This window comes from Panthera pardus, unplaced genomic scaffold, assembly GCF_024362965.1.
Source record: "Panthera pardus isolate Hobbes unplaced genomic scaffold, ASM2436296v1 HiC_scaffold_6, whole genome shotgun sequence".
Classification (NCBI taxonomy): Eukaryota; Metazoa; Chordata; class Mammalia; order Carnivora; family Felidae; genus Panthera; species Panthera pardus.
Window position 1 is genome coordinate 91,927,597 of NW_026526991.1, and position 26,757 is coordinate 91,954,353.

At 37.7% G+C, this 26,757-nt stretch overlaps 1 protein-coding gene across 3 annotated transcripts in view; it reads right to left on the reverse strand.

Annotated features, from left to right (window-relative positions):
* Positions 1-741: 741 nt before the first annotated feature.
* Positions 742-26,757, reverse strand: part of DERA (deoxyribose-phosphate aldolase) — a 118,325-nt gene continuing 92,309 nt past the window's right edge. For all 3 annotated transcript variants that reach the window (XM_019452087.2, XM_053894702.1, XM_053894703.1), the window contains 3 exons: positions 5,508-5,620; positions 1,760-1,909; positions 742-1,440 (listed from right to left, as the gene is read on the reverse strand). In XM_019452087.2, coding sequence (XP_019307632.2) covers positions 1,384-1,440; positions 1,760-1,909; positions 5,508-5,620 — 320 coding nt within the window. In that variant the 3' untranslated portion in view covers positions 742-1,383. The remainder of the gene's footprint in view (positions 1,441-1,759; positions 1,910-5,507; positions 5,621-26,757) is intronic.

Consider the following 26,757-nt stretch of genomic DNA (forward strand, 5'->3'; position numbering starts at 1 on the left):
CTTTCTTTTATAGATGAAGAAGCTGAGGTCCAGAAATGTGAACTGACTGAACCAAGGTCATAGAGCTAGAAAGAGGAAGAGGCTGGCTAGAATTCAGCAATGGGATGAAACCGAGACGGGTGCCCAGTGTGGGGTTTCCCACTTACGAGTAGCTGGAGACTCGTTCAGGGAGCATAAAAGATTCTCTCTATGAAAATCCCCATTTAAGAAGACGTAGGCACTATAATTCGGTAGAGGTGCCAGCAAGCAAAAATGGCAGAGATGGAAACCTGGAAGAGACAAAGAGCAAAGGACCGAGTAGACCACAAAGTAGATAACCATCCCCAGAGTGGACAGTGAGCTCTGTGTGTGCTGAGGGACAGCGATACATGGCATGACTGCACAGACTCAGGAGCCAGACTGTCTGTCCGGGCTTGATTCCTGACTCTGCTAATTTTGAGCTCTGTGATCTCTGACAAATTGCTTAAGCTCTCTGTGCCTCAGTCCCTCATCTGTATAAAAGGATGATAATATCAGTTCTGTTTTCGGGATGAAATAAGGATTAAATACATTGATCTATGTAAAGAGCTTAGCACATATTAAATGCTCCGTTAGTGTTTGCTGCTTTTTCTCCAATCACGATGCCAGAAAATCTTAAAAGTTTCAGAATATATACATAAGTTGTACTCACTAATAATGTTACTAAGGTGCTTTATGATATAAATATACAAAGGCTCTACTAGAGACATTCACAAAGTCATGGATAAAACCTTTTTGTATGTTTAACGGATTACTTGTTCAGTATGTACTATTAGAATTTATAGTTCCTTTCCAAAACAATAAACTACAGAGATTTTTTAAAAAGGCAATAGCCATAATGTCATATAACAATGACAGACGTTTCGTTAGCAAAACAATTAATAAAAGAGCGTATCTGTTGTAAAAATTAAAGACAGATTTTCATGGCAGGAAATTAGTGTCAAGTCAGTGAGTCCTGGAGTCATTAGAGTACGGCTGGCAGCTCTGGAATGCTCCATTTTCTTTGGCTAAAGCACATTTCTTGGGCAGTTTAGCATTTTTTTTCCCCTTAGAATTTAATGTCATCAAAGTTATCATTAATATTTTACTCAGAATTTTTTAAGAGGAAATCTTCACAAAATTAACAATGCAGATCATTAAGTAATTAGAACCATTTCAGATGTGCCTGAAAAGAATACCACGTATGGATTAGTTGTTTTTTCCTTTTATTTTTTGAATTAAATTCAGTGAAAGCTTGAAGGGAAAAAAAACAAACAAACCGTCAGTTACCTATTCGTTCCCTCATACTTTAAATAATTTTAGCAGTTATGTAGAAAAACACATTTTAAACATCGTTGTAAAGAACTTTTCTGGAATCGGTCTGATTTAGGACATAGGAAGATCGTGATAGGCTGCATATCTTCCAGTCACATGATGGTAAATCTGTGAGGAAAATCAGAATTCAGTTAATTAATAATGATTATATAGCATATATATCAGTTAATATTTACACTTTTAAATAATAATTAATAATTTAATTGATGTTTCATTCTAAAGCCCTACATTATTATGCACTTCAGCAGACTCTGCAGTCAGCCTACTTCAGGTGCAGGTTTGCTTGGAAGAAAACAGAACTTTGGGTACGATGAGGTAAATCCGATGAATTCTTATCTCTAGTTCTCATAGCCCAGTAGGGGTTATTCATTTCTTTCTCAAAAACACACTTGCCAATTTGTGCCAAGGACAACGGATTATTACTCACCTGCCTCTCGATGTCAGAAAGCAGAGTACTGGCACCTATTCGAAAGAGTTCTGGCGTCAGCCATTCGTCTCCTAGCTCTTCTTTTATGAGAGAGAGCCAGGCAAGGGAATCCTTTGCACTGCGGATGCCTCCTGCTGGTTTAAAGCCGATCTAAAAGGGAAGGTGGGAAAGAGAACAATGTTTGTTACTGGAGTACTTTAAAAACTGGTAGCGCATTAATACAGGGTCTCGATTCTCTTTCTCTCTTTCTCTCCTTCTCTTTTTTAAAGTCTATTTCACTTTACCCAGCAAAAGAGCTTAGATCGCTGGCTCACGCCCATTCACAGTACAAAATGACTTCTCTAAGATTAATGGGAAGAATGTCACTGCTTCTGAGGAGACACTAATGAGCGTTAATAACCCTCATTAACATTGCACTTATTGGAAAGTCATAAACCTCAACCATCTAAACTATAGCTGTGAACTGGGGATAAACAAGAGAGGTGTCAATAAACAAGGAAAACAGATATCACAAAAGCCCATTCATTCTGCATTTCTACCAGTGAGCCTGGCTAGTCACCTTTCAGCCCTTCATCCTGAGGTGCAAAAGACACACACATGTATTCAAAATAAGAAGAGGGAATCAGTGAGGCCACACTAACCAAACTGGCAGCAATCAGGAAGGAGTGTTGACAGTTGTTTTCATCAATGTAACTGCAGGGACTTTCTTCTAAGTTGTAAGTAGAAAGAGTTATATAAAGCAGCCAGACCACTTAAATAAGTGCAGCAGAAAAAGACAGTGTAGGAACTCTTCACAGTTCAGTAGTCTTTGCAGGTGAACTTAAAACAGCACAAGTCAGCCAGTATCTGATGTTTACAAATGATGTCCCCAAATCCATTAGAAATGGATAAATGTGTTCTATAAACAGTAAAACCTGCTTATCTGGATTTACTGGTCTCCAGAACTCGAATCCAGTAGTGTAGAGTATCTATAGATGGGAACAATCAAGAAAACACTCTATGGCCAAGTACTAAAGCTCAGGCATTTAAACACTAAGAGCTGTTGATTCGATAGGTAGCACCAACACGGGGTTAACTGCTAAAAGAATGCTAGAGAAGGGAGATGATAAATGCAAGGTCCCATAATTTACCCAAACTAGAAGCCTCAGAGTTAACCTAGACTCCGCCATTTTCCTCACCACACCAAACCCAATCAATCAATGGTCAAGTCCTTAATCTTCTCTCCTTAACTTCCATATCTACCACACACACTTCCTCTCTGCTTTCACTTCTGCCGTATTAGTTTAGACCCTCATTCATTCTCATATGGAATATCGGTCGGTCTCCTTACTGGTTTCCCTGCCTCAGGCACACATGGCCACATGACTAAGCAGCAGCTATACACTGATCCTAACCCTATCTGTCTATTCCTCTGGAGCCCAACTGGCTCTGAAAGAGTGCAGGGACATGAGGCGAGTGGGGGAGATAAATAGGATGAGATTATTTCTTGAGAAGAAGCCCCCAAAATCAATTAGCTTATATTAGCATACATGTTAATCATAGGAGCATTTTTGTCAATTAGGCAGTGCTGCATATAGATTTTTCCATATAGTTCAGTTGTGTCAGCAAGTCTGTTTGGCAATGTTTCTAAAGAGAGGTTCTAGCATAAGTTTATCCTTTTTTTTTTAAGGGAGAGAATATGGAAAACATAAATCTGCAATGAAATCAGTTATGAAATATTAAACCTCTGCTGCTCAGAGTGACACTAATCATGGTCTGGAAGACGGCCCATCACATTTTAAAACTCCCCTTAAATCAATGATGTAGAAAGTTTACAGTCTAACGGCTGCCCAGGCAACTTGTCAACAACCTGAAAGGATGCACCTGATTTGTAGACCGAGACACAGATCCTCACCGTGTGAAATCAAACGTGATTATAATGACTATGATTTGACTTGTATCGGTCCACTGTTGATAAAACTGGGGTGAACTTTGTTTGTTAGCTGAGGAAAGGGTCAATACAAGTAAAAGAAAAGTACTGGAAGACAGTGAAGTGTCCCTTCTACTGTACACTGACCTAGGATATTGAGTACTTAAAACTTCTACTGAAATTCTTTGCTTGTTGTCTAAGAGATCTCCTGGGAAGGGACTTGTTCATTTTGTATCCCTGTTAACACAGGTTAACATGGCACATAGTTAACCACTCAATCAATGTTTATTGAGAACACAACAGGATTGGGTCTCTAATGGTGAGTTTTAATCCTGACTCTGGAGTTTATGAGACACACAGATGCCTGAGGATTACTCCTGATCTAGAAGTTCTAGGGATGAGGGCCCAGGCATCGAACATCTTATTTTGTTGTACTTTGGCACAAAATAGGAACTACTGGTCTAAATGAATAGTAGTGGTCTCAGGTGGGAGGGCCAAAGAGAGAATTCTCTTTTTCAGAGCTAAACATTTTTTTTTTTTTAATTTGGATCAATGCAGAAAGGCTACCAAGTAGAGGTTACTCAAATTGAGTCAACTATCATAAGTAAGGTCACAGTAGACAGCATTCTTATTTGTACTTTTTTAAGATATGAAGTTATTCTGAAGGAGAAAATTCTGGAAGAAGTTCATTTCCTCTGAAACCCAGAACATTCTGAAAAGGGGCTCCAGTTCCAAAATGAACTGAAGGTACAGTGACATATACAGTCATCACATCCAGTTGGCACAGGATTAAAGGTCTTTTTTGGGGGGGGTTTCCATTCAGCAGTAATCCAGAGATCAGCTTTTAAAGATGTCTTCTGAGGAAGGGACAGTCTCATTACAAAACAAAACAAAATAAAACAAAACAACCTTTCTCTCCAGTGATATAAAAAAAAAAAAAAAATCCTTTGAGATAATTTGCAGCTAAACAAGCAACTTGAAGCTAAAAGGAAAATCCAAACTCATTTTAAAAAAACACCTCATACGCATTTTTCTTTTTAACTTCCTATGTTTCAAAAAAATATGTATTATTTTTCGAAAAGCTGACAAAAGCTAGCACATACCCTCCTCAGCTTAACAGTCTTCCAAAGAGCACATCCAACTGCCATAAAACGCAAAAATGGATATTTAATTCAAGAGCTATATAACGTCTAGCTACCTTTTCCCTGCTGTTTCACAGCATTTCATTATTTTGTTTAATAAGTTCATCTCCTCGAGAATTTTCTCTTCACCTCATATTATTAAAAGTAATAAGTTTTTCTGGACCGGGGGTTTCCCAACAGAAAAACCAATTTATGTGTGTCCTTCAATAATGACAGGAAAAGATTATTTCCCATTATATTGCATACTTTTCATATCACCACCACAGCTTATCATTCAATAAATGTTACTCTGCAATTCTTTCCATTCCTCAAGGAAGTTTAATTTCTGCATTAACCTGTTTTCGCTGGCCAACGCCTTACCAGAAAGCCTCTGTGTTGCAGCAGAATTAGTTCGTTAAAGAACCCATTTAGGAATCTCTTGTCAGTGATAAAATTGTCTTCAGTTAATAAAAGGACATAAAGTGAGTTTACATCTTGATCACACATACTTACTCCCACACTCACACTCACTTTCTGCTAATCGCACATTTTTCTCCATGAATGTGTTCTTTTGTAATGAAAGGTAAATTAAACATTTATCTTAATAAAGGTAACTCATTCACACCTTCTGCATATAAAGACAGTTTTTGTGGCTGTAACTAGTATTATAAATAACATTATCTTTACTCCGAAGAAAGATTTGCTGGCAATAATATACCTTGTTTCCAGTTTTCCAGAAGAAATCTCTAATGGCCCGTAGCATTACTATAGCTACCGGGAAAGTGGCATTTACTGTTTCTTTTCCAGTAGAGGTCTTAATAAAATCTGATCCTAAAACAAAAGGAAAAAAAACCCTCTATGTTAATTAAAATTTTATTTTTTACACATCTTAGTCAGCGGAAGAAATGAGTTGTGTACATTTTTTTCCTGAGGAACACAACTTTATTTTTCATTAGCTATCTGAAAAATTAAGAAGAAAATCCCTCTTTAAAATAATTCTATCCATACTTTCCACCCCTCCCCCCCCTTACTAGAAGATGCATGGAATTAAGTACCGAATGGATTCTGATTCCTAGGGCCCTTGCCTCCATCTTTCCATATCATCAATTAAAATCAAGTTGGTTTATTTAATGCATAACTAAGATGAATAAAAACAATTTTATGCCCTGTGCTTAATATCATTTATCACAACACTTTACTACAAAACTGCAGTGCCCACTCATTTTCCCCTCATTTTCTTATGCTCGACAGAAAGTACTCAGTACGGCTCTGACCACGCAAGAAGAATCACCACTAGCTTATTTGTACCGCGCTGTTCAGTAATGAAAGCTGTGTATCTTCCAACGAGATTAGGAATTTCACGAAAGACATCAACTATTTCATAACCTACAAATACTTTAAACAACTTTCTGTCTCTCAAATGCATCCTAAACCTATTGATGTAGTTTAACAGAATAGCCCAGGAGACAAAGAAATGATAATAACAGTTAAGATTCACTGTGTGTTATGCACTATTCTTTATTCTAGGTGCTTTACAAGTAATAACTCAGTCATTCCTCACAACACCTGCATAAGTTAAGTACTAATATGATCCCCATTTTAAAGGACAAAATTGAGATACAGAAAGGTTAAAATGGGGCTCCTGGGTGGCTTAGTTGGTTGAGTGTCTGACTTCGGCTCAGGTCAAGATCTTAAGGTTCATGAATTCAAGCCCCATGTCGGGCTCTGTGTTGACAGCTCAGAACCTAGAGCCTGCTTCAGATTCTGTGTCTCCCTCCCTCCCTGCCCCATCCCTTCTCGCACTCTGTCTCTGTCTCTCAAAAAATAAAACGTTGAAAAACAATTTTTTTTAAAAAAAGAAGACGAAATGTTAAATAACCTGCTTGGGGTCACACAGTTAGTAAGGGAACGGGGTAGAATTCTAACCAAAAAAACACAGCTTAACCAATATTATAGTGTCTCCAAGAAACTTACCTAGGGTCACAAAGTCAGGTAGCCAAATAGGGATTCCATCTTTAATGTGGTTATCTAACCTTGAAATACTCAACATGCCCACAGACCAGCAGCATGGGTACCATGGGGGTGCTTGCTAAAAATGCAGACTCTCAGGTCCTACACTAGATCAACTGAATCAGAATCTGAATATAAACAAGGTTCCTAGGGGATTCCTGTGCAAATTCATGGCTCTAGCCCACTGAGTCTGTGGGACCACAGGTAAGGCTAATGTCTGGGATTCTCCCAAGGTGCATCAAAGAAGTGGTCAATGGAAATGTTGGAAAGAAATGGCTAAAACTTTCCCCTTTAGTTTCAAATGGAAAGATACTTCCACAACTATTCTGTGGATGGGAAGGTTCAAATCGACACACCTTTGTAAACACACTGTGTGTGCGGCACAGTGGAAAATATAACAACAAATAATTCAAGCCCTTGCCCTCAAAAGCATACATTCTAGGTGCAGGTGGAAATGAAACATAAATCCTGGGTAATTACTTGATAGGCTAGAAGTCAGAAGACCTGGTTTTACCTCCTGAACCATCTTGCCTATAAAATACGCCTGAAAATTCTTACTTGCTTCACAGTGTTCGTTATACAAGGAATTAAAAGAGACAATCTATATGAAAGCGCTTTGAAAACTCTCAAGCATTATACAAATATAAATGAATCAAAGACTTAGGTAGGGTTTCAATGCGTAAAAATGTGATAGAAATTCTGATTTATGAAAGCAGGTCATCAGAAGCCTTTTTTTTTCCTGTGGGTCTATAGACCCACTGGAAGAAATGGAGATATATCTGTCATGCATGCATTTATCTAACGAATATCCACTAAGCACTTACTATGTGCCAGACTCTGTTCTAGATGCGGAAGACAGACCACAAAACAAAATAATAAAGTTCCTACCCTTGTAAGCAGATTTTCTAGAGGAGAAAGACAATAAACAAATGAATATAGAACAAATGTCAGTGGAGGTAAGTGCTATGAAGAAAAAAGCAATGTAATGAGATAGAGAGTGATGGAGTTGGGGAGAGGTAGCCATATTTAAATAAAGTTATCATAAAGGCATCGCTCAGGAGTGATATTCAAATACAGACTGAATGAAAGGTATCACTGAAAAGAACATCACAAGCAGGGAAACAGCAAGTGCAAAGAAAGGCCCTTAGGTAGGCATGAGCTGAGTTGATTAATAAATGAACAAATGAATAGGACTACAGAACCAACGTGTGGTCACTACCACCCCAGAAAAAAGACAACCAAGGAGAAGAGATTAAAGCCTCCAAAAAATAGATGTAAGAGGTGAGGGGAACATCTCCAAAGAATTCACAATGAGACCAAGACCAAGATGTGATTTCCTAAAGTGTGACATTGTCTTCTGATTCACTAGAAAGCTTTTGGGTACAACACTGGATATCATGTAAATTCTTTCAAGCATCTTAAAAGATTATTAAGATAAAAGTCCAAGGCCACATTTGGAGGCCTAAAAAAAGCTATGGTCACTTAAAAATCACACAATTTAAAGTTAACCAAAGAAGCCAAACTCCTTTGAAAGAATCTGGAGGTAGGATAAGGGAGAAGACTCTCCTCCTAACATATTTGGGAGGAGCAGAGCAGAATACCTATCATGATAGCAACAAAAGTCCAGGAGTAGTAACAGTGGCCTACACATAGTGTCTGTCTCTCATTCTTGGTTGTACGGTAAGCACATTTGAGGGCAGGTGCTATATCTTTCTATGCACTCTGTATCCCCAGAGAATGACACACAAGCAAGGCTCAATAAATGAATTTTGGATGGATGGATAGATGGATGGAAGGAAGGAAGGAAGGAAGGAAGGAAGGAAGGAAGGAAGGAAGGAAGGAAGGAAGGAAGGAAGGAAGGATACATGGAGGGATGGAGGGATGGATGGATGGATGGAAGGATGGATGGATGGATGGATGGATGGATGGATCAAGCGGTAAATAGAGGGCCACAGCTACCAAGAAAAAGCAATCTACAATATTTCCTACCTTTAACTGACTAATGGGAAAGGAAAGACAGTTTTGAGTTTCATCCCAGTTCAGGTAACAAAACTGGACAGGTGACTCAGAAGAATACATTATTTTATTTATTTTTAAATGAATTTTAAATTTTAGAACAGATCTAAATCTACAGAAACATTGTAAAGCTAGTACAGAGAATCCCCATAAACCCTACACCCAGTTTCCCCTATTATTAAAAACTTTTATCCATATGGTACATTTGTTACAATTAATGAAGCAATATAGACATATTGCTATTAACCCAAATCCCTATTTTATTTAGATTTCCTTAGTTTTACTTAGAATCCAATTGCACCCAGGATAGTATGATGTGTACATCTGTCATATCTCCATGGTTTCCTCGTGGCTGTGACAGCTTCTTGGACTTGCCTTGTTTTGATGACTGTTAACAGTTTTGAGGAGCACTGGTCAGGTATTTTGTAAAATGTCCCCATTTGGGACTTGTCTGAAATATCTCTCATTTTGATTAAACTGGGGTGATGGGTTTTTGGGGAGGAAGACCACAGAGGTAAAGTGCCATTCTCACAGTATCACATCAAGCGTACCTACCATTGACATGATTTACCACTGTTGATGTCGACTGTAAACACTTGGGAGGTAGGATTTGCCACGTTTGTCCACTGCAAAGTCACTCTCTTTTCTCTACTTTCCATACTGTACCCCTTGGAAAGAAGCCCTTATGTGAATCCCACACTTGCATGGGAGACTGGCCTGCTCCCATGTACATATTTATGATCATTTCTAGCAGTACAGACTCGGAGATATTATACTTGGGTTTATAATCCAGTTCATTATTTTCTTGCTCAAATGGTTCTACCTTTGGCCACTGGGAGCTCTTTCAGTTGCTTCCTATATACCTTTGACACACCTCCACCATGGAGCATTTTTATTTTTTAAGCACTTACTCTGGTATTGCCAAATGCTCCAAGCTCATCTTTTATGTTTTCTGCCCCAGTCTGAGAATAAGCCCTAGTTACTTTTATTAGAGAATGGTATTAGAACCCACCCCAAATCTTGGTGCTAGGCATACTCACTGTTACTGCAGGGGCTTGTTTCTGGCTCTCTCAGCTGCCTAGCAAAGAAATATACATGTGTATACTAACCCACTTATATATACACATCTATTAATAATTCCATGTTTAACTATATTACACTACATATGCATAATACTGATGTCTCCAACTCAAGACTCATCACCACATGGATCATTCTAGCCCCTTCCCCCTCTGGAAACTGCCATTTCAACAGTGAGGAACCTGGCACCTACCATCTGTCATTCATTTATTTAACTGCGCACATCCAGTATCCATGTGGAGCACTATCAGAATTGTTACCCACACCATGGGAAGTAACTTTATCAACTACTCCACAGTGCTAATGTGCAGTTTCATTTGCCTTTAGCCTTACAGCCCACCCTCATTTATAGTGTTATGTGGGTCAGCACCTTTCTTCCCACCTCCTTTAGTAAGGCTGTTTCATACATGTGTAACATAGATTCTTTGCTCAGAGCCAGCATTCTATCCTGGAATCCCCTAATCTCCTAAATTATATATATATATTTTTATCTGTATACATTAAGGGTCACATTTTGTGAAGCTTCTAGTGGTTCTGACAAAAGTGCAGGGTCATGCATCAACCATTACAGTATCACACACAACACATTCACAACTCTGCTTCACATTTTCATCTTCCCCCACACGCACTGGCAACCACTGATCATAAACTATTGGAACAGTTTTGCCTTTTCCAGAATGTCATGTATTGGAATCATCCAGCCTTTCAGACTGGCTTTTTCACTTAGCAATATGCATTAATAAAATGTTTTAATGTTTATTTATTTTTGAGAGAGGGAGAGAGAGAGACAGAGACAGAGACAGAGACAGAGAGAGTGAGGGAGGGGAAGAGAGAGAGGGAGACACAGAATCCAAAGCAGGTTCCAGGCTCTGAGCTGTCAGCACAGAGCCTGATGTGAGGCTTGAACCCACGAACTGTGTCATCACGACCTGAGCCAAGTCTGACTCTCAACTGACTGAACCACCCAGGTGCCCCAGCAATATGCATTTAAGATTCACTGGTGTCTTTTCATGGCTTGATAGTTCATTTCTTTTTATTGATAAATAATATTCCATTGTATTCATGTACCACAATTATATTCATCCACTCACTTATTAAAGGATATCTTGGTTGCTTCAGTTTTGGGCAATGATGAATAAAACTGCTACAAACACTCATATGCAGGATTTTGTGTAGACATAAATTTTCAAATAAGTTGGGCAAATACAGAGAGGGCAACTGCTAGATTACATGGTAAAACCACATTTTGCTTTGAGAGAAACTGCCAAATTATTTTTCAAAGTAGCTGTATCATTTTGCACTCCCAATAGCAGTGAATGAGAGTTCCTGATGCTCTATATCCTCACGAGCAATTAGTGTCATCAGTTTTTGAATTTTATCCAGTCTAATAGGTGCACGTATAGATTACATACATATTTTTGTCAGATTATACCTAAGTATTCAATTTATGGATTGCTGTTACAAGTGATAGTTTTTTTGAGTTTCAAATTCCAACTGTTCACACTGCTGGTGGATAGGAAAGCAATAGACTTTTTATATTAACCTTGTACCAGGAAGCCTTGGTAAACTCACTTAGTAGTTTCAAGAGTTTGTTAGCCTGGGGGGGATTTTCTCCACAAATGATGATGTCATCTGCAAACAAAGACAGCTTTATATCGTTCTTCCTGTAAATTTTTTCTTGTGGTTGTCGTCACAAGTTATAACAAACTTGGTATCTTAAAACAATAGAGATTTATTTTCTCGCAGTTCTGTATGGCAGAAGTCCAAAATCAAGTTGTCCACAGGGCTGAACACCTTGTGGAGGCTCTAGGGCAAATCTGTTCCCGAACTCGCCCCGCTTCTTCTAGCTGCCAGCATTCCTTGGTTGCATCACTTTGACCTCTGCCGCCGTCTTCTCATGGCCTTCTTTTCTGGGTATAAACCTAATCACCCTCTACTTCTCTCTGATAATAACATTTGTGATGGTATTTAGGTCCCACTTGGATAATCCTGAATAATCACTTCATCTCCAGACTCTTAATCATGTCTGCAAAGGCTTTTTTGTTTTTCCCCAAAAAAGGTAATAGTCAGATTCTGGAGATGTGGTTAGAACTCTAGGAGCCATTATTAGCCTACCACACCTCCCAATTTGTATTTATCTAATTTCCTTCTCTTATCTTCTTGCAGTAGGTAGGGCTTTCCAGTACAGTGTTGAATAGGAATAGTGAGGGAGAACACTCTTGCCTTCTTCTTAGGGAGACCTTTGGGGATAGTGTCTAGTTGTTCATACATGTGTTAGCTAAAGTTTGTAGATTTTCTTTACCAAGCTAAGAACATTCCCCACTATTCCTAGTTTGATGAGAGCTTTTATTATAAACAGATGTTACAATCTGTCATATGCCTTATCTGTGATAATTGATATGACCATATGATGTTTCCTCTTTAGTGTATTGATATGGTCAATTACATTACACTGAACCAGGCTTGCATATCTGGAGTAAATCCCCCTGTGTCGTGGTATATAATTCTTTCTATACATTGTTGAGTTCATTTTACTAACATGTTGTTGAAGATTATTTTTTTGCATTATATTCAAGAGTGATACTGATTTATGGTTTTCCTTTCTTGCAATGTCTCTGTCTGGTTTTGGTATTGGGGTAATGATGGCCTCACAAAGTGAGCATTCTCTCTTCTTCTATTTTCTGGAAGACATTGTACAGAATTGATATTCTTTCTTCCTTAAATGTTTGGTAGAATTCATCAGTGAAACCATCTTTAGTCAGTGCTTTCCTTTTTGGAAGGGTTTAATTTTTCTCTAATAATTTATTAAATTATTAAATAATAAAATTATTTTATAATATTCTAGAATTAAAATACAGTTTTATGACATAGCTTATAACATAGTTTATATAAATATATACTTACATATTTACTATTTTATATAATATTTACAAAATAAATTAAAATTAAAATTACTTCTTTGATAGATACAGGCTTATTTGGGATTATTTCTCCTCGCAGGTATCAATCCAACTAAATCAATAATCACTTTAAATGTTAGTGGTCGAAATGCACCAGTTGAAATCAGAGATTGATATGAAACAAGACCCTTCTATATGTTGTTTATAAGAAATCCACTTGAAAAATAAAGAATCAGGGGACACCTGGGTGGCTCAGTAGGTTAAGCTCAGGTCATAATCTTGCAGTTTATGAGTTCGAGCCCCTCGTCGGGCTCCATGCTGACAGTATGAAGCCTTCTTGGGATTCTCTCTCTCTCTCTCTCTCTCTCTCTGTCCCTGCCCTGTTTAAGTAGGCTCTCTCTCTCTCTCAAAAATAAATAAACATTAAAAAAAATATGAAGATTCAGAAGGTTAAAAATAAAGGGATGGAAGAAGATATAACATTAATCAAAGTAAAGCAGAAGAACCTATATTAATTTCAGACAAAGCAGACTTAAGAAAAAGGAACATTATCAGGGATAAAAAAAGGGTTTTACAGAATGATAAAGGGGCCATTTCTCCAACGAAACATAACAATCCTAAACATGTATACACCTGACAATAGAGCATCAAAATACATGAGGCATAATCTGGAAAGAACTAAAGAGAGAAGCAGACAAATCTACTATTATAGCTGGAGACTTCAAAACCCCTCTTTCAGTAATTGATAACTCAAACAAGTAGAATATGAGCAAAGATGTATTTCACTCGAATAGCTTTATCAGTCAGTTACCAATTATCATGATCAAACTGACATGTATAGGAAACTAAAAACAAAAAACAACAGTAGACTACATATTCTAAAATTCAGATAAAACATTCATCAAGATAGGGCTTTTTGTCTTACTTTTGTCTTTATTTTTACATCTCTTTTTCTGCCTTCTCTAGCTTTAATTGAACATTTTCTATAGTTCCATTTTATCTCCTCTCAGCATATCAATTATACTTTCTATTATACATTCTTTTAGTGTTGCCCTAGAGTTTTCAATATACATTTTTAACAAATTTAAGTCTATCTTCAATACTATACTGCTACTTCAATACCATACCGCTAGATACTGGGAGGTATCTTTTAACAAAGTATTCCTAATTCCTCCTTTCTATCCCATCCATACAGGATTAAATGCCCAGTACATTCTTACTATTATTTTAAACAGTTATCTTTTAGATTAATTGAGAAAGAAAAGTAATTTTATTTTTCATATATTCTCTTCTGATGTTCCTTTTTTTATATATAGATCAGAATTTCTGACATATATCATTTTCTGTCTCCTTGAAGAACTTCTTTCAGCATTTCTTATAGGGCAGTCCTGCTTGGCAGTGAATTCCCTCAGTTATACATGTCTGAGCTCCTTCACTTCTGAAGGATAATTTCACTGGATATCGATTTCTTGCTTGGGTTTTTTTTCTTCGAACACTATGAGTGTTCATTCTATAAGTACTTTATTCTACTCACTTCTTGCTGACATGGTTTCCAATGAGAAGTCTACTGTAATTATTTCCTTTTCTTCTATAGGTAAGGTGTTTTCTTTCTCTGGCCTTTTTCAAGATTTTCAATTTGTCTTTGTTTCCTTTGGTTTGAATATGATATATTTAGGTATAGTTTTTTGGGTTTTTTCCCCCCATATTTATCCTTTTAGGTGTTATCTGAGCTTCCTGGATCTGTGGTTTGATATCTGTCATTAATTTTGGAAAATTCTTGGCCATTAATTCAAATATGTTGTCTGCTCCATTTTCTCTTTCTTCTTCTAGTATCCCAATTATATATGTATTACACGTTAGAAATTGTCCCTCAGTTTTTATTGTTTTTCTAAATCTTTTTTTAAAGTTTATTCATTTTTGAGAGAGAGAGAGAGAGAGAGAGAGAGAGCACACAAGTGGTGGGGGGACAGAGAGAGAGGGAGAGAGAATCCCAAGTAGGCTCCCCACTGCCAGCACAAAGATGGATGCAGGGCTTGAACTCATGAAACATATCATGATCTGAGCCAAAACCAAGAGTCAAATGCTTAACTGACTGAACCACCCAGGACCCCACTGTTTTCTGTTCTGTTTGTTTGTTGTTGTTGTTTTCTTATCCTTTTATCTCTTTATGCTTCAGTTTAGGAGGTTTCTTTGGATCTATCTTCAATGGTCACTCATTGTATCCAGTCTTCTCATGAGCTCATCAATGCAGTCTTCATTTCTGTTCCAGTGTTTCTGATTTCTAGCTTTTCCTTTTGAATATTTCTTAGAGTTTCTATCTCCCTGCTTACACTAACTATCCTTTCATGTTGTCTATTTTCTCCATTAGAATTATTAACATATTAGTCAAAATTATCTTAAATATCTCTGATAATTTCAATATCTATATCATGTCTGAAGCTGGTTCTGATGTTTGTTTTGTCTCTAGAGACTGTGTTTTTTCTTGGGTTTTAGCATCTCTTGTAATTTTTTGTTGAAAGTCAGTATGACATTAGGAACAGACCTTTTGTGTCAGATTTTATGCTAATCTAATCAGGAACCAAGCTGTATTTTATGTTTGCTGTAATCACCAGTGCCAAAGTCTTCAAGCGCCATCATATCCTTGTTGTGGTCCATCCTGTTTACTTTGGGTTTCCTAAGTGTTCCTCCTCAGAGAGAGTCTCTGTCTTTTAGCTCTGTTATCTACAATCCACTAATTACTGGAACCCTGTTGGTGTAGTGATAATGTATAGGGGAAAACAAGTATTTCATAATCCTATGGTTAAACTTTTAGTGGACCAATGTGCCTAGATTGTACCCTTCACAAATGTGTATTAGCTTTTCTCTCCTACTTTGATGAGGCAGGAAGAGTGAAAGGGAAATGCCCTCCCAGGTGAGATAAAACTCGAGCAAATTCTTTTGTCCTGGAGAGCAGGTCTTTGTTAAGGAGAATGCTCTGTGTATATTTTGCAAAGATTATCTTCCCCTTACCCTGTGATAGCCAAGAGAAGAAACTTCTTGGCTCTTCACTGTGAGAACCTGGGGTTCCATGAGGTAAAACCCACAAATATGCCAGCACCCTATGCAGCTTCTAACAAGTGGTCAAAAAATTACCACTTAAAGAGGACATGGGTGGCTCGGTCGTTTGAGCGTCTGACTTCGACCAGGTCATGATCTCATGGTTCTGGAGTTTGAGCCCCACATTGGGCTCTGTGCTGACAGCTCAGGGTCTGGCATCTGCTTCGGATTCTGTGTGTCCCTCTCTTTCTGCCCCTCCCCAAGTCATCCTCTGTCTCTATCTCTCGAGAATAAATAAACATTAAAAAAAATTTTTTTTAATTACCACTTAAGTGTTCTTGCCAGTTTATGGCTCTTGCAGGTAAGTAAGCAGATCTTAGTTGACTCTCAGGAGTCCCTCTCTCCATATATCAGAGTGGGAGTTTGCCCTGAGGCCTAAGTTCTTTGCAAGGTCTGGGAAAAGCCACTGATTTTCAGTGTATTCATCTTTTTTTTTTCTCCTCCAAGAGCAGAAATGACAACTTCCAAGCTCTTTACATGTCAGGAAGTTCTTAAATATCAAGACAAGCCTTTATTGTCTAGATATCAGGTATAGATAAAGATACAAATTATATATAGTATTTAAGGTGTTTCAGGTACATGCCAAGTAACTTATGGTCAACAAAAATTGGAAAGGCCTGCAGAAATTCACTTTAGCTAAAATGATAAATGAAGGCTTCACGGAACAGATAGAATTTGGTATGAACCTTGAAGAAGACATAAAATGTAAAGACGAGAGGGCAGAAGAAAGAGTACAGCCATCAGAAGAAACACTGGAAGCACAGAAGGATGAGACACATCCTTAAACGATAATAAATGGATCCATCTAAGGAAACTCTGTGAGGGACAGGAAGCGTGACAGATGGCAGTAGTGATATTTGGGGGTAGGGGGTGTCGATGTGTGTTTTAGAACGTGTAACTTTTAGAGTCTGGGGTGTGTGGGATCTCGTGACAACAACTGAGAGTCAGAGACCACACAAGAGATTAAAATCGCAGTTCGGGCATACAGCTATTTCTTTATATCCAGGACTATGACCTAGCTTTAATTACACAAAATACTTCAGAAAGTACATTAGTATTTTACTACTGTCAAAAGAACAATGGATTTTCCAGTGGGACTAAGTGGGCACACACTTTTGTTTTACTCCTTATTTTAATATTGCTTCCCTTGCCCCTCTGCTAAAACAAAAAATTACCATAGAGAAATAAATGCTACATTTCAAATTATCCACATCACAGAGCACCATAAACTCTCCTCAGGGCTCATGTAAATCCAACATTAACCAAGCTCACCTCTGCTCAGCTTTGGGGGAAAACCCTTATGAGAAAATATCTCACAATTAAAATAGCTATCCATATAAATGTTCCTCCATCAGTGCCCACAATTTCAAGGAAATGACAAAACTAGGAGATAAAAGGCCTGAAAAGTCAAAAGCAACACATTAAATAGACTAGAATTCAACTGTGGTTAGTTGAAATTAACATTAATAATAAATTCATAGAATTACATTCAATTGTATTTTTTTATTTTCTTAATCTGAAACCTCTAGCACAATACTTTTTTTTGTGGTCTAAAGCAACTCAAAGCTTTTCTAAGGCCTATAATTACAAGTCTCCATGGTACAGTTTCATTAAAAACTTTCATTAAACAACAGCTGCCCTTGTATATGGTCTTCTAATCAATTTGGTCAAACAGAATGACTTCTAATCAGCTGTTGATAAAAATAGAAGATGAAATTTTAATTCTAATAGATTAACCACAAACTCAAGACAGTCTTCAAAATCCATCTAGCTCTATTCTCCAGTGGATTTAATGACTATTCAGCAACTCATTACTAAATAGAACAAGATGAACATTTTCCAGTTCATTAAAGAAATGTACTATGTATTTTTGCATTGTCCTCATGATTCGTTACAGGGAGTCTTAATTACAAGATAATGGATAATGGTTATTAAATGCAGACTGCAGTAATGAAGCTCTATTCATTTGCGAACCTCAGAGACTGCAAAGAGAGGAAAATAAAATTACTAGCTTCAAAAGATTAACGGATCAAATTATTATTCAATTTTGAAAATCTCATTCAGACTTCATAGAAACAAGAAGAGATTAAAAACTAGTATTAAGACCACAGTAGTACATTAAAAAAAATAATATCTTAAGGCTATTACTGCATAATAAGCTTCAGATGTGATTATTAGAAAAACATATAGCTAACAATGGGAAAACATACATTTTTATTTCCTGAACAAATCTTATTTATGAGATAGGAAGTTACTAGTAGGATCTTAAAGACAGTCTTGGTGAACACAGAAGATACATGCTCCTGTGTTACAAAAGAACAGCACAATGGAAGGTATTATTAACATTTTATACTTCGTTAATGAAAAATAGGATTTAAAATCAACTGCTGCTTGAGAAAGCTTGTCATTAAGTGGAATTCATGCCAACCCTATAATAAGAGCTTCTGGGCACATTATTCATTAGCACCATGTTTTCTATCGCTCTCTAAGAAACTACCTTAAAGTTAGCAAGAGAGTTTTGTATGGTAATTCTGGTAATTCTGACACTAATTTATACTTGCAATCTGCAATAGGACTTTTTTTTTTAAACAAATATAATGTACAAAAATATGAAGCCCCAAATTAAAACACATTCTTTGATACTGTATTCTTTTGATCAACATAGGCTTGAAAATAATTTGGGGTGAGATATCAAGATCCAGTGTTATGACTTAAGAACTGGCCAGAGTAAAGATGGAAGCAGAAAGCCTCTGGGGAGGTATCAATATGATGCTAATACTCAGTCTGGAGACAATTAAACCCACAAAGACAGCCTTACAAGATCCAGGGATAATAGCTAACTTTATGAAAAAGGGGGTCGGGGGTGTTTCCTAAAAGAGAGAGGAAAAGCTGAAGAAGGAAAGAAAAATAAATAACACCTGCTTTCTCAGTTCTTTCCTTTGATCTAAATAGTGAGCTCTGAAAATACTCCTCAGTTGGTCTAGTCCGTCACGTGAGAAATGCAACAGAACATCGTAATTAAGCAGTAAGGCATGTTCAAGCAGAATGGCAATCAGAAAGCAATCACAATCTCGGAGTTAGGAAATATCTCAAATACCCCAAGGGTAAGATTAGTTCATGATAACCACATTCCTCGCAGTTGCCTTCTCCTCAATAAAAATAAAAATGTGGCCATTTAAAATAATGCAGAACAGTATGATTCAAATGGAATACAAGGTGGGGACTCTGACTATATAATCCTTGGTAATTGACAGTAATGTCCCTGGGAGAATTTTCTAAACCATTATGTTAACCATACAAAGATATGTGTTAGAACTGCTTGACACAAACAAGAGTCCCTGAGTTATGTCTAATATGACAAGAAGTTTCCTTTCACTTCTAAAACTTAGGTTATTTGAAATGAGTTTCATAACTTTAATAATGCTGCAGATGACGTTCCAATCAATGCAAACAGCATCTCTTTTAGAGTGAATTCAAATTGTTTAATCTTTCAAACAACTCTAAATGGTTTTTGTTTATTGTTTTGTTTTTTTATTTTACAAGTTCGGAAAAAGAAAAGGATTATTTAACTCAACTGTTTATGAGACCATATTGTCAGCATTTTGGACTAAGAGTCAAACTGAGACACAACAGAATGTTTTCTAAACCTAGCTCTATGCCTCCTCTAATTTTTAATATTGCATTAGTGCTCCTGAGGATATCTATAAATATCTACATGAGTTAACAGTTCAGACAGGAGCTCCCCATGGGGTGCCTGGGGGGCTCAGTCAGTTGAGTGTCCGATTTCAGCTCAGGTCATGATCTTACATTTGAGGGATCAAGCCTGGTGTCAGGCTCACACAGAGCCCGCCTGAGATTCTCTTTCCCTCTCTGTCTCCCTCTCTGCCTGCCCCTCCCTTCTCAAAATAAATAAATAAACATTTATAAAAAAGAAAAAAAAGAGCTCCCCCAAATCATGCTACACTTCTGAGTTCTCATCTCTCCTCTTCCCACTCCCCCTTTTGAGTAAGGGTATCAGGGAAGGAGAGCTGGGACAGGCGAGCCCCAGAAGGTCTGAAACTAAAACAAAGGTTCTCGGAATTAAGATAGTGGGGATGGTTGCAAAACTTTGTGAACATACTAAAAATCCCTGAACTGTATAATTTCAAGGTGTTTATCTTATGGAAATTTTATCTCAGCTTAAAATAAAAAACAAAAGGCAATGTGTTCATGAGAGAAAACGGGGGAAGGCAAAAAACTAATAAAGCGAACTCTACATAAAATTATCAATTAGTTGACAAATCAAGTATATATAATCAACTGTACCCTTACCCTTTTCTTGAACACATTTTAACACTATTCCTAGTCCTCTCTGTAAGTGGTTCCTATTAGCTGCCAAGTAGGACATCCACAATCCAAGCCTCCTAACTGTCATCAACGATTACAATATAACTGTAAGCTGTTATTAGTCTAAATAAATATGGCATCCATTGATAATGCTTCAGCCCGTAGGTAAAGTTAACCAAAAAATACAGCATTTATATTCAAAAGCCTTAAACAATCTAAAGCATTACTTTTAAAGGAGAATACTTCAACAAACACATCATTACAATTCCTTAAAAATATTTTTGAAGAGTGGTATCAACACGGAGAGTATCATGCTGGCCAAAGAGAGAGAGAACTTTAACGAAAGGACCTTTCAGGACGAGTTCAATGATGCCTGGTGGGGGCAAGGTGGGGGATGCTGAGACTCTGCCCTTGCACAGTCTGGAGTTGCACTGTCTAATACAGTACTCACTCACCGATGTGGCTACTGAATACTGCAAAATGGTTAATCCAAACTGGAATGTGTTAGAAGAGTAAAATGCACAAAGGGTTTCAAAGCTTTAGCATACAAAAATGGAATGGAATGTAAAATATTTCTTAATTTTTATATTGATTATACATTGAAATGAGATATTGTGGATTTACTGGGTTAAACACAATATACTATAATTACTTTCACCTATTTTTTTACTTTATTAATGTAGCTATTAAAATTTTTTTAAATTATGCATCTCTATTAGACAGCACTGGTCTAGAGCCTCAATGAGACACCAAAGTCTGTAATCACTCTGAGTAGGCTACAATTTGATGTCCTTTTATACTAATATCCTTTACATGTTGGTTTGCATTTATTTAGGGGGGAAAAAAAGGCTTACTTCTGCATAGGGGTAGAACAAGAAGATTTCTGGTGACAGCACTTAACTATTCTCTCTCATCCAAGCAATTCAGCTCAGCCCCCAAATTTGAATCCTCCCTCAGCCAAACAAAAGCTCTGTAATTAACTAAACCCACCTTTATTAAAAAGTGTACACTGGGGCGCCTGGGTGGCTCAGTCGGTTAAGCGTCCGACTTCGGCTCAGGTCACGGTCTCGCGGTCCCCGAGTTCGAGCCCCGCGTCGGGCTCTGGGCTGATGGCTCGGAGCCTGGAGCCTGCTTCCGATTCTGTGTCTCCCTCTCTCTCTGCCCCTCCCCCGTTCATGCTCTGTCTCTCTCTGTCTCAAAAATAAATAAACGTTAAAAAAAAAAATTAATAAAAAAAAAAAGTGTACACTATCCATTTGGAGAACATAAGAGCATGTCCCTGGAATGTCTTATACCCAATCCTGGTCACATAATGTACAGGAATGCTAGCACATGCAATTTTCTCTGCCTGGAACATTTTCAGTGGTTTCAAGGCTTCTTGTGGATTAGCACCCAAGGAAACTGGCCAGCTGGCCGGCCCTTCATCCTGTCTGTGATTGACCTTGCTTTCAGTTTTCAAACACAGGACTAACTCTAAAACTACACTTACAGACTCATGACTATTTATGACTTGTGCTCACAGCTCTGTGTTCAAATCGACCCAGCCGTTCTCTTTCCCAACCCTTCAATATCCTATTTATCTACCGAGTCCTACTATGTGCCAGTACAGTGGTATATCTATAGACACAGCAGCGTGTACAAGCCAAGGCTTTCCTCTACAGGACTCTGTACCATCAGAGGTGACACTGACTTAGCTATATAAGTTACATTTGCTTTCTCTTAGTCTGGCTACTTAAATTAAAAAAGAAAAAATCTTTATCTGTCTCCATCACCTTACCCTCTGTTTTTCAGAGAGCTTGTGGCATTGCCGAGAAGACAAAAATAAGATTCGTGAGATGAGGCTAGCACCCTATGATCAAACAAAAACACCAGAAATACCCACAGGCATTGTTATTGTGTAGGTATGATGGTTTGGATAAAATAGTAAAGTGTTTTAGAGTCAATATAAAGTGAAAACATCGATCTGTAAACCAAGTTACTGATGACAAATACCTCAAAATCACAATGCTTTCCTTTTTAGCCAGCCCCTGCAGCCGAACGTACTGATGTAGGGATTTACTATGTTAAGCAAATGTCCTCTGTTGATATGGTCCTTTTAAAGTCATCTTATCTTAAAATGACACAAGCATATCTAACATACTCTTTTTTCCTTCACATTTGCGGGGAGGGAAGGGGGAGATGGAACTGCAATACAGGGTAAAACGTGATTTGGTATCACTATACTTTGGCAAAGAAGAGTAAAATGAAGAAGCATTTTAACAAAATAACAAGCTAGATATGCTTCAAACAACTGAATTTCATTTTGATTGTGCTTTCTATTGTCACTAGCAAGTTTGGAATATATAGTATATATTAACATTAAAAGTCAGGTATGCTTGTGTGGAATCTATTAACTTGAGAGAAAATTACTCAAATTGAAGAAATAGCTGCTTAAAATGGATTTAGAAATACATTTTACTGAACAAAGCAAGCTAGAAAATTAGTCTACTTTATCAGGATTAGAAAGTGCTATGAATTTTAAACACAAAGCTTTTAAAAACAATGCAGAGCATATTTGAGATTATCATACCTCAATGTCATCATAAATCTTTTTTTTTTTTTCCAACAGTTGATGATAAGTATGTAGAGTTACTTTTTACAGTGACCTGTCTTTCATAAAAGAAGTTGTGTTAATTTTTCTGTGGGGAGTTTTATCTCTTGGTGATTGTTTCTCTGTACCTGGAGACTCGTATCACATGCATCCCATTAGCAGATCTATAGATGGACACACCTTGAAAGGCTCTGAACAGAAAGTATTTACTGTGTGGAGCTCTCAGGCTGGCCATCTGGGTTACTGCACTTACCACTTACCAACCACTTACAAAGACAATGCTGCCCTCTCTCCTACTGTTCACAGTTTTCACGTTAAAATTCTGTCTCTATTTTTCAACCAGTCCTGCCTTCATTTTTATCTTTATTCCCCCTTTTCATTCAGCCACCACCAGAGGCCTTGATTCCTCAACAAAAGAGGTATGTACTGGCAAAAGAGAAAGTGTTAGAGCCCCCGCAAATCTCACCAATGGGTAAGGGTCTATAATCAGAGAGGGTCACCGCAAACTTTTCCCAGGTCGTGTGCATCACTGGGATATTAGAATCATTCACAATTCCTGAAAACACTTGAGGCAAGGAGAAAGGAAGGAAAAAGAGGTTTGTCAACGAGGCAGAAAGAACAGTCCTGAGCTAGACTCTGCAAAAGCCATGAACTAATGCAACATGCTTGCAAGCTGGATCCATTTTGAATATTAACTAGAACTCATCTAGGATCTCCCCGGATGTCACACATTTTTTTTTTAAAGCACTGCCTTGCCAATGAATATATATGCCTGTACTTCCCTCATAGCAGAAAGGTTGTGAGTTCCTTTTCCAAAAGTAAATAGAAATAGAAATAACATATAACCATACAGTAATGATGTATATTTCAGACAAATAGCTTACACTACACACTTAATACGGAGGTTTTATCTGTCTCTCGCAGAACTTCCTATTACAAAACTAATAGGTTTGATTAAAAGGCTATTCATTTTTAGGAGATTTCCCCCCCATCAGAAAACAGAATATAAATAGTTTCTTAACATGTATAAGTTAGGTCTTTACCTACCTTCCTTTTAAGCCTACATTTAAAATTTTTGATACATATTTAATGTTTTTAATATTACCTATATAATTGCTTTAAGTGTGGCATTTATTTCCTCCCTCTAAAGTACATGTTATATCATAGATATAATTTCTCCCTGGTATTTCAGGAAGCTATTAAATGTCAAAATCCAAAGTGAATACATAGGTAACTCAAAAATGTAAAACCTCATGAAGACAAAAATTCAGCTGTTAAGTTTATTACCAAAAATAGGAAATGGGATTCACAATGATAACCTATAAGGTAAAATGGCATTTAAAAAACTGGGTTAGAGACAGTTCACAGTGTCAACTTATGTTGGAGATCCATTTACTTGTGTTTCTGTCATAAATATCACAAATTTACTCTTGATAAAGAAGATTTTCTGGGTTGACCTGGCCTAGTTTTTTTTTTTTTTTATATCCTATACATGGAAACTAAAGAGCACAAAAATTTAAAATTTTTTAAGCATGAGGAGCTAAAAAGTGTTGTAATACGGAATGGGCAGATAAGACAGGTTTAATCAGGGCATTTTTCATCTCAAAACCTCCAACTGGTTAAAGAATAAAACTTTAGGATCCATTCGCCAGGATCTGCATCTAATCTAATATTCCACTGTTCTCTTCTGCTGTTCACTCTAAAGTATCACAGACTCTAGCTAACTCTTATGATGATGATGGTGCTGATGACAGTAATTACCAGTGGTAGTGGTAACAGAATAGGCCCCCCTTTCTGAGAACTCACCAGGTGCTTGGTTCCAGAGAACACTTTATACATCTACACTCACTCCATCTTCATGATAACTTAAAGATCAGTACTCTTTTATTTTTTTATTTTAGAGGGAGAGAGAGAGAGAGAGAGAGACCAGGGGGAGGGACAGAGGGGGAGAGAGAGAGAGAGAGAGAGAGAGAGAGACAGAGTGACAGAGAGACAGAGAGACAGAGAGGGAGAATCTTAAACAGGCTCCACGTTCAGCATGAAGCCTGATGCAGGGCTCGATCTCATAACCCTGAGATCATGACCTGAGCCCAAATCAAGAGTTGGATGTTCAAGTAACTGAGTCACCAGATACCCCTAAAGACAGGTTCTCTTATCATCTCCAATTACAAATGAAAAAATCAGAGGGTGCAGACATTGAGGCACTCATCTATGACAATTTGTAAGTGTCATGAATGGAATTTGACACAGCCTTTTCTAAGCCCAGGCCATACTCCTGTCCTCCCAACCAAGACTAGTTACTGTTTTGCAAAAACACCCTCTACCGTATCAACTTTGTACTCTCTATTCTTTCTCTCCCTCTCAAAATCTTATCTGGCCCAGTTCCCTCCAATATGAAGTGGCATTGGGGCACCTGGGTGGCTCAGTCAGTTGAGCTTCCGACTTTGGCTCAGGTTATGGTCTCACAGTTTGTGGGTTTGAGCCCCGCATCAGGCTCTGTGCTGACCACTTGCTCAGAGCCTGGAGCCTGCTTCAGATTCTGTGTCTCCTTCTTTCTCTGCCCCTCCCCCGCTCATGCTTTGTCTCACTCTGTTTCTCAAAAATAAATAAATGTAAAAATTAAAAAAAATTATAATATGAGTGGCATTAACACTGCTTTCTTTCTGTTTTTTGAATATAACATGATGACTGGAGCTATGGCAGCCATTTTTCAACCATGAGGGAAATGCCAAGAGAATAACAGGTATCAATCCTGACACTGATGATGAACTAACTAGACTTCTCATTATGTAAGAAAAATAATGCCTTATTTATTTAAGTCACTGTTGTCAAGTTCAGTGCTATTTGCCGCCATCCAGAATCCTAACTGATGCAGCCTCTGGACTATTTACTTTTGCTCTGTTGACCTAGAAATCCAATGGTACACTATATCTGTTAATTTCCCAGAGGCATCACTCTCCACAACCATGACACAAAGTATCACATCCCCATACACTCTGCTTTGCAGGGCTGAGACTCTTTCTACTGCTTTGCAGTACTATATACTGCCAGCTATGCTCATCCAAGCCTCTAACTTCCCACTCCATCTACACTGGTTAATCAGACAGAAGTCAGAATCCAGTGGAATAAAATGTGGAAGGAAAAATAGCAAGTAAAAGGGGATTCAAGAGGGGCACGTGGGTGTCTTGGTCAGTTAAGCATCTGACTTTGGCTCAGATCATGATCTTGTCATTTGTGAGTTTGAGCCCCACGTCAGCCTCTGGGCTGACAGCTCAGAGCCTGGAGCCTGCTTCGGATTCTGTGTCTCCCTCTCTCTCCGCCCTTCCCCTGCTTGCACTCTGTCTCTCTCTCTCTCCCTCGTTCTTTGCCCCTCTCCCCCTTTTGCGCTCTCTTAAAAATAAATAAACACTAAACAAATTTTTTTAATTATAAAAAAGGGGGGATTCAAGAAAGCTGTTAGGAATTACTAGGAAAAGCCGAAAGTGAAAAGCCACAGAACAGCAGAGATTTCTTAGAGAAGCAACCATCCGAGAGACTAGTGCATGAAGCATCTATATACACCAATCTGTGTGAACAAGTTATTGAAGAAACAGGAAGGAACTGTTTTACCAACAGAAAGTATAAGAAGCTCTACCAGTAGTAGAAAATGGAGGAAGAAACTAAGGCACAAGTCTTTCTTTTTTTTTTTAAGCTAAGCGAAGAAGCTACAAGGCCAGAATAAGTTGAGATATTTCTACACATGTCTGCCCCTCACTCCTCGGCCCAGTCCCTCACTTTGAGGGCCATGACTATCTCATTCATCATCGTGATATTGACCACGTGAGCTAGCACAGTGGTCATAGTATGAACTTAATAATTACACAATCCAAATGAATTCCGTATTAGTCAAGCTTTAGTGAAACATAATGTCCACGTTGAACACAAATGAACTCTTCAATGATTCCACAGCT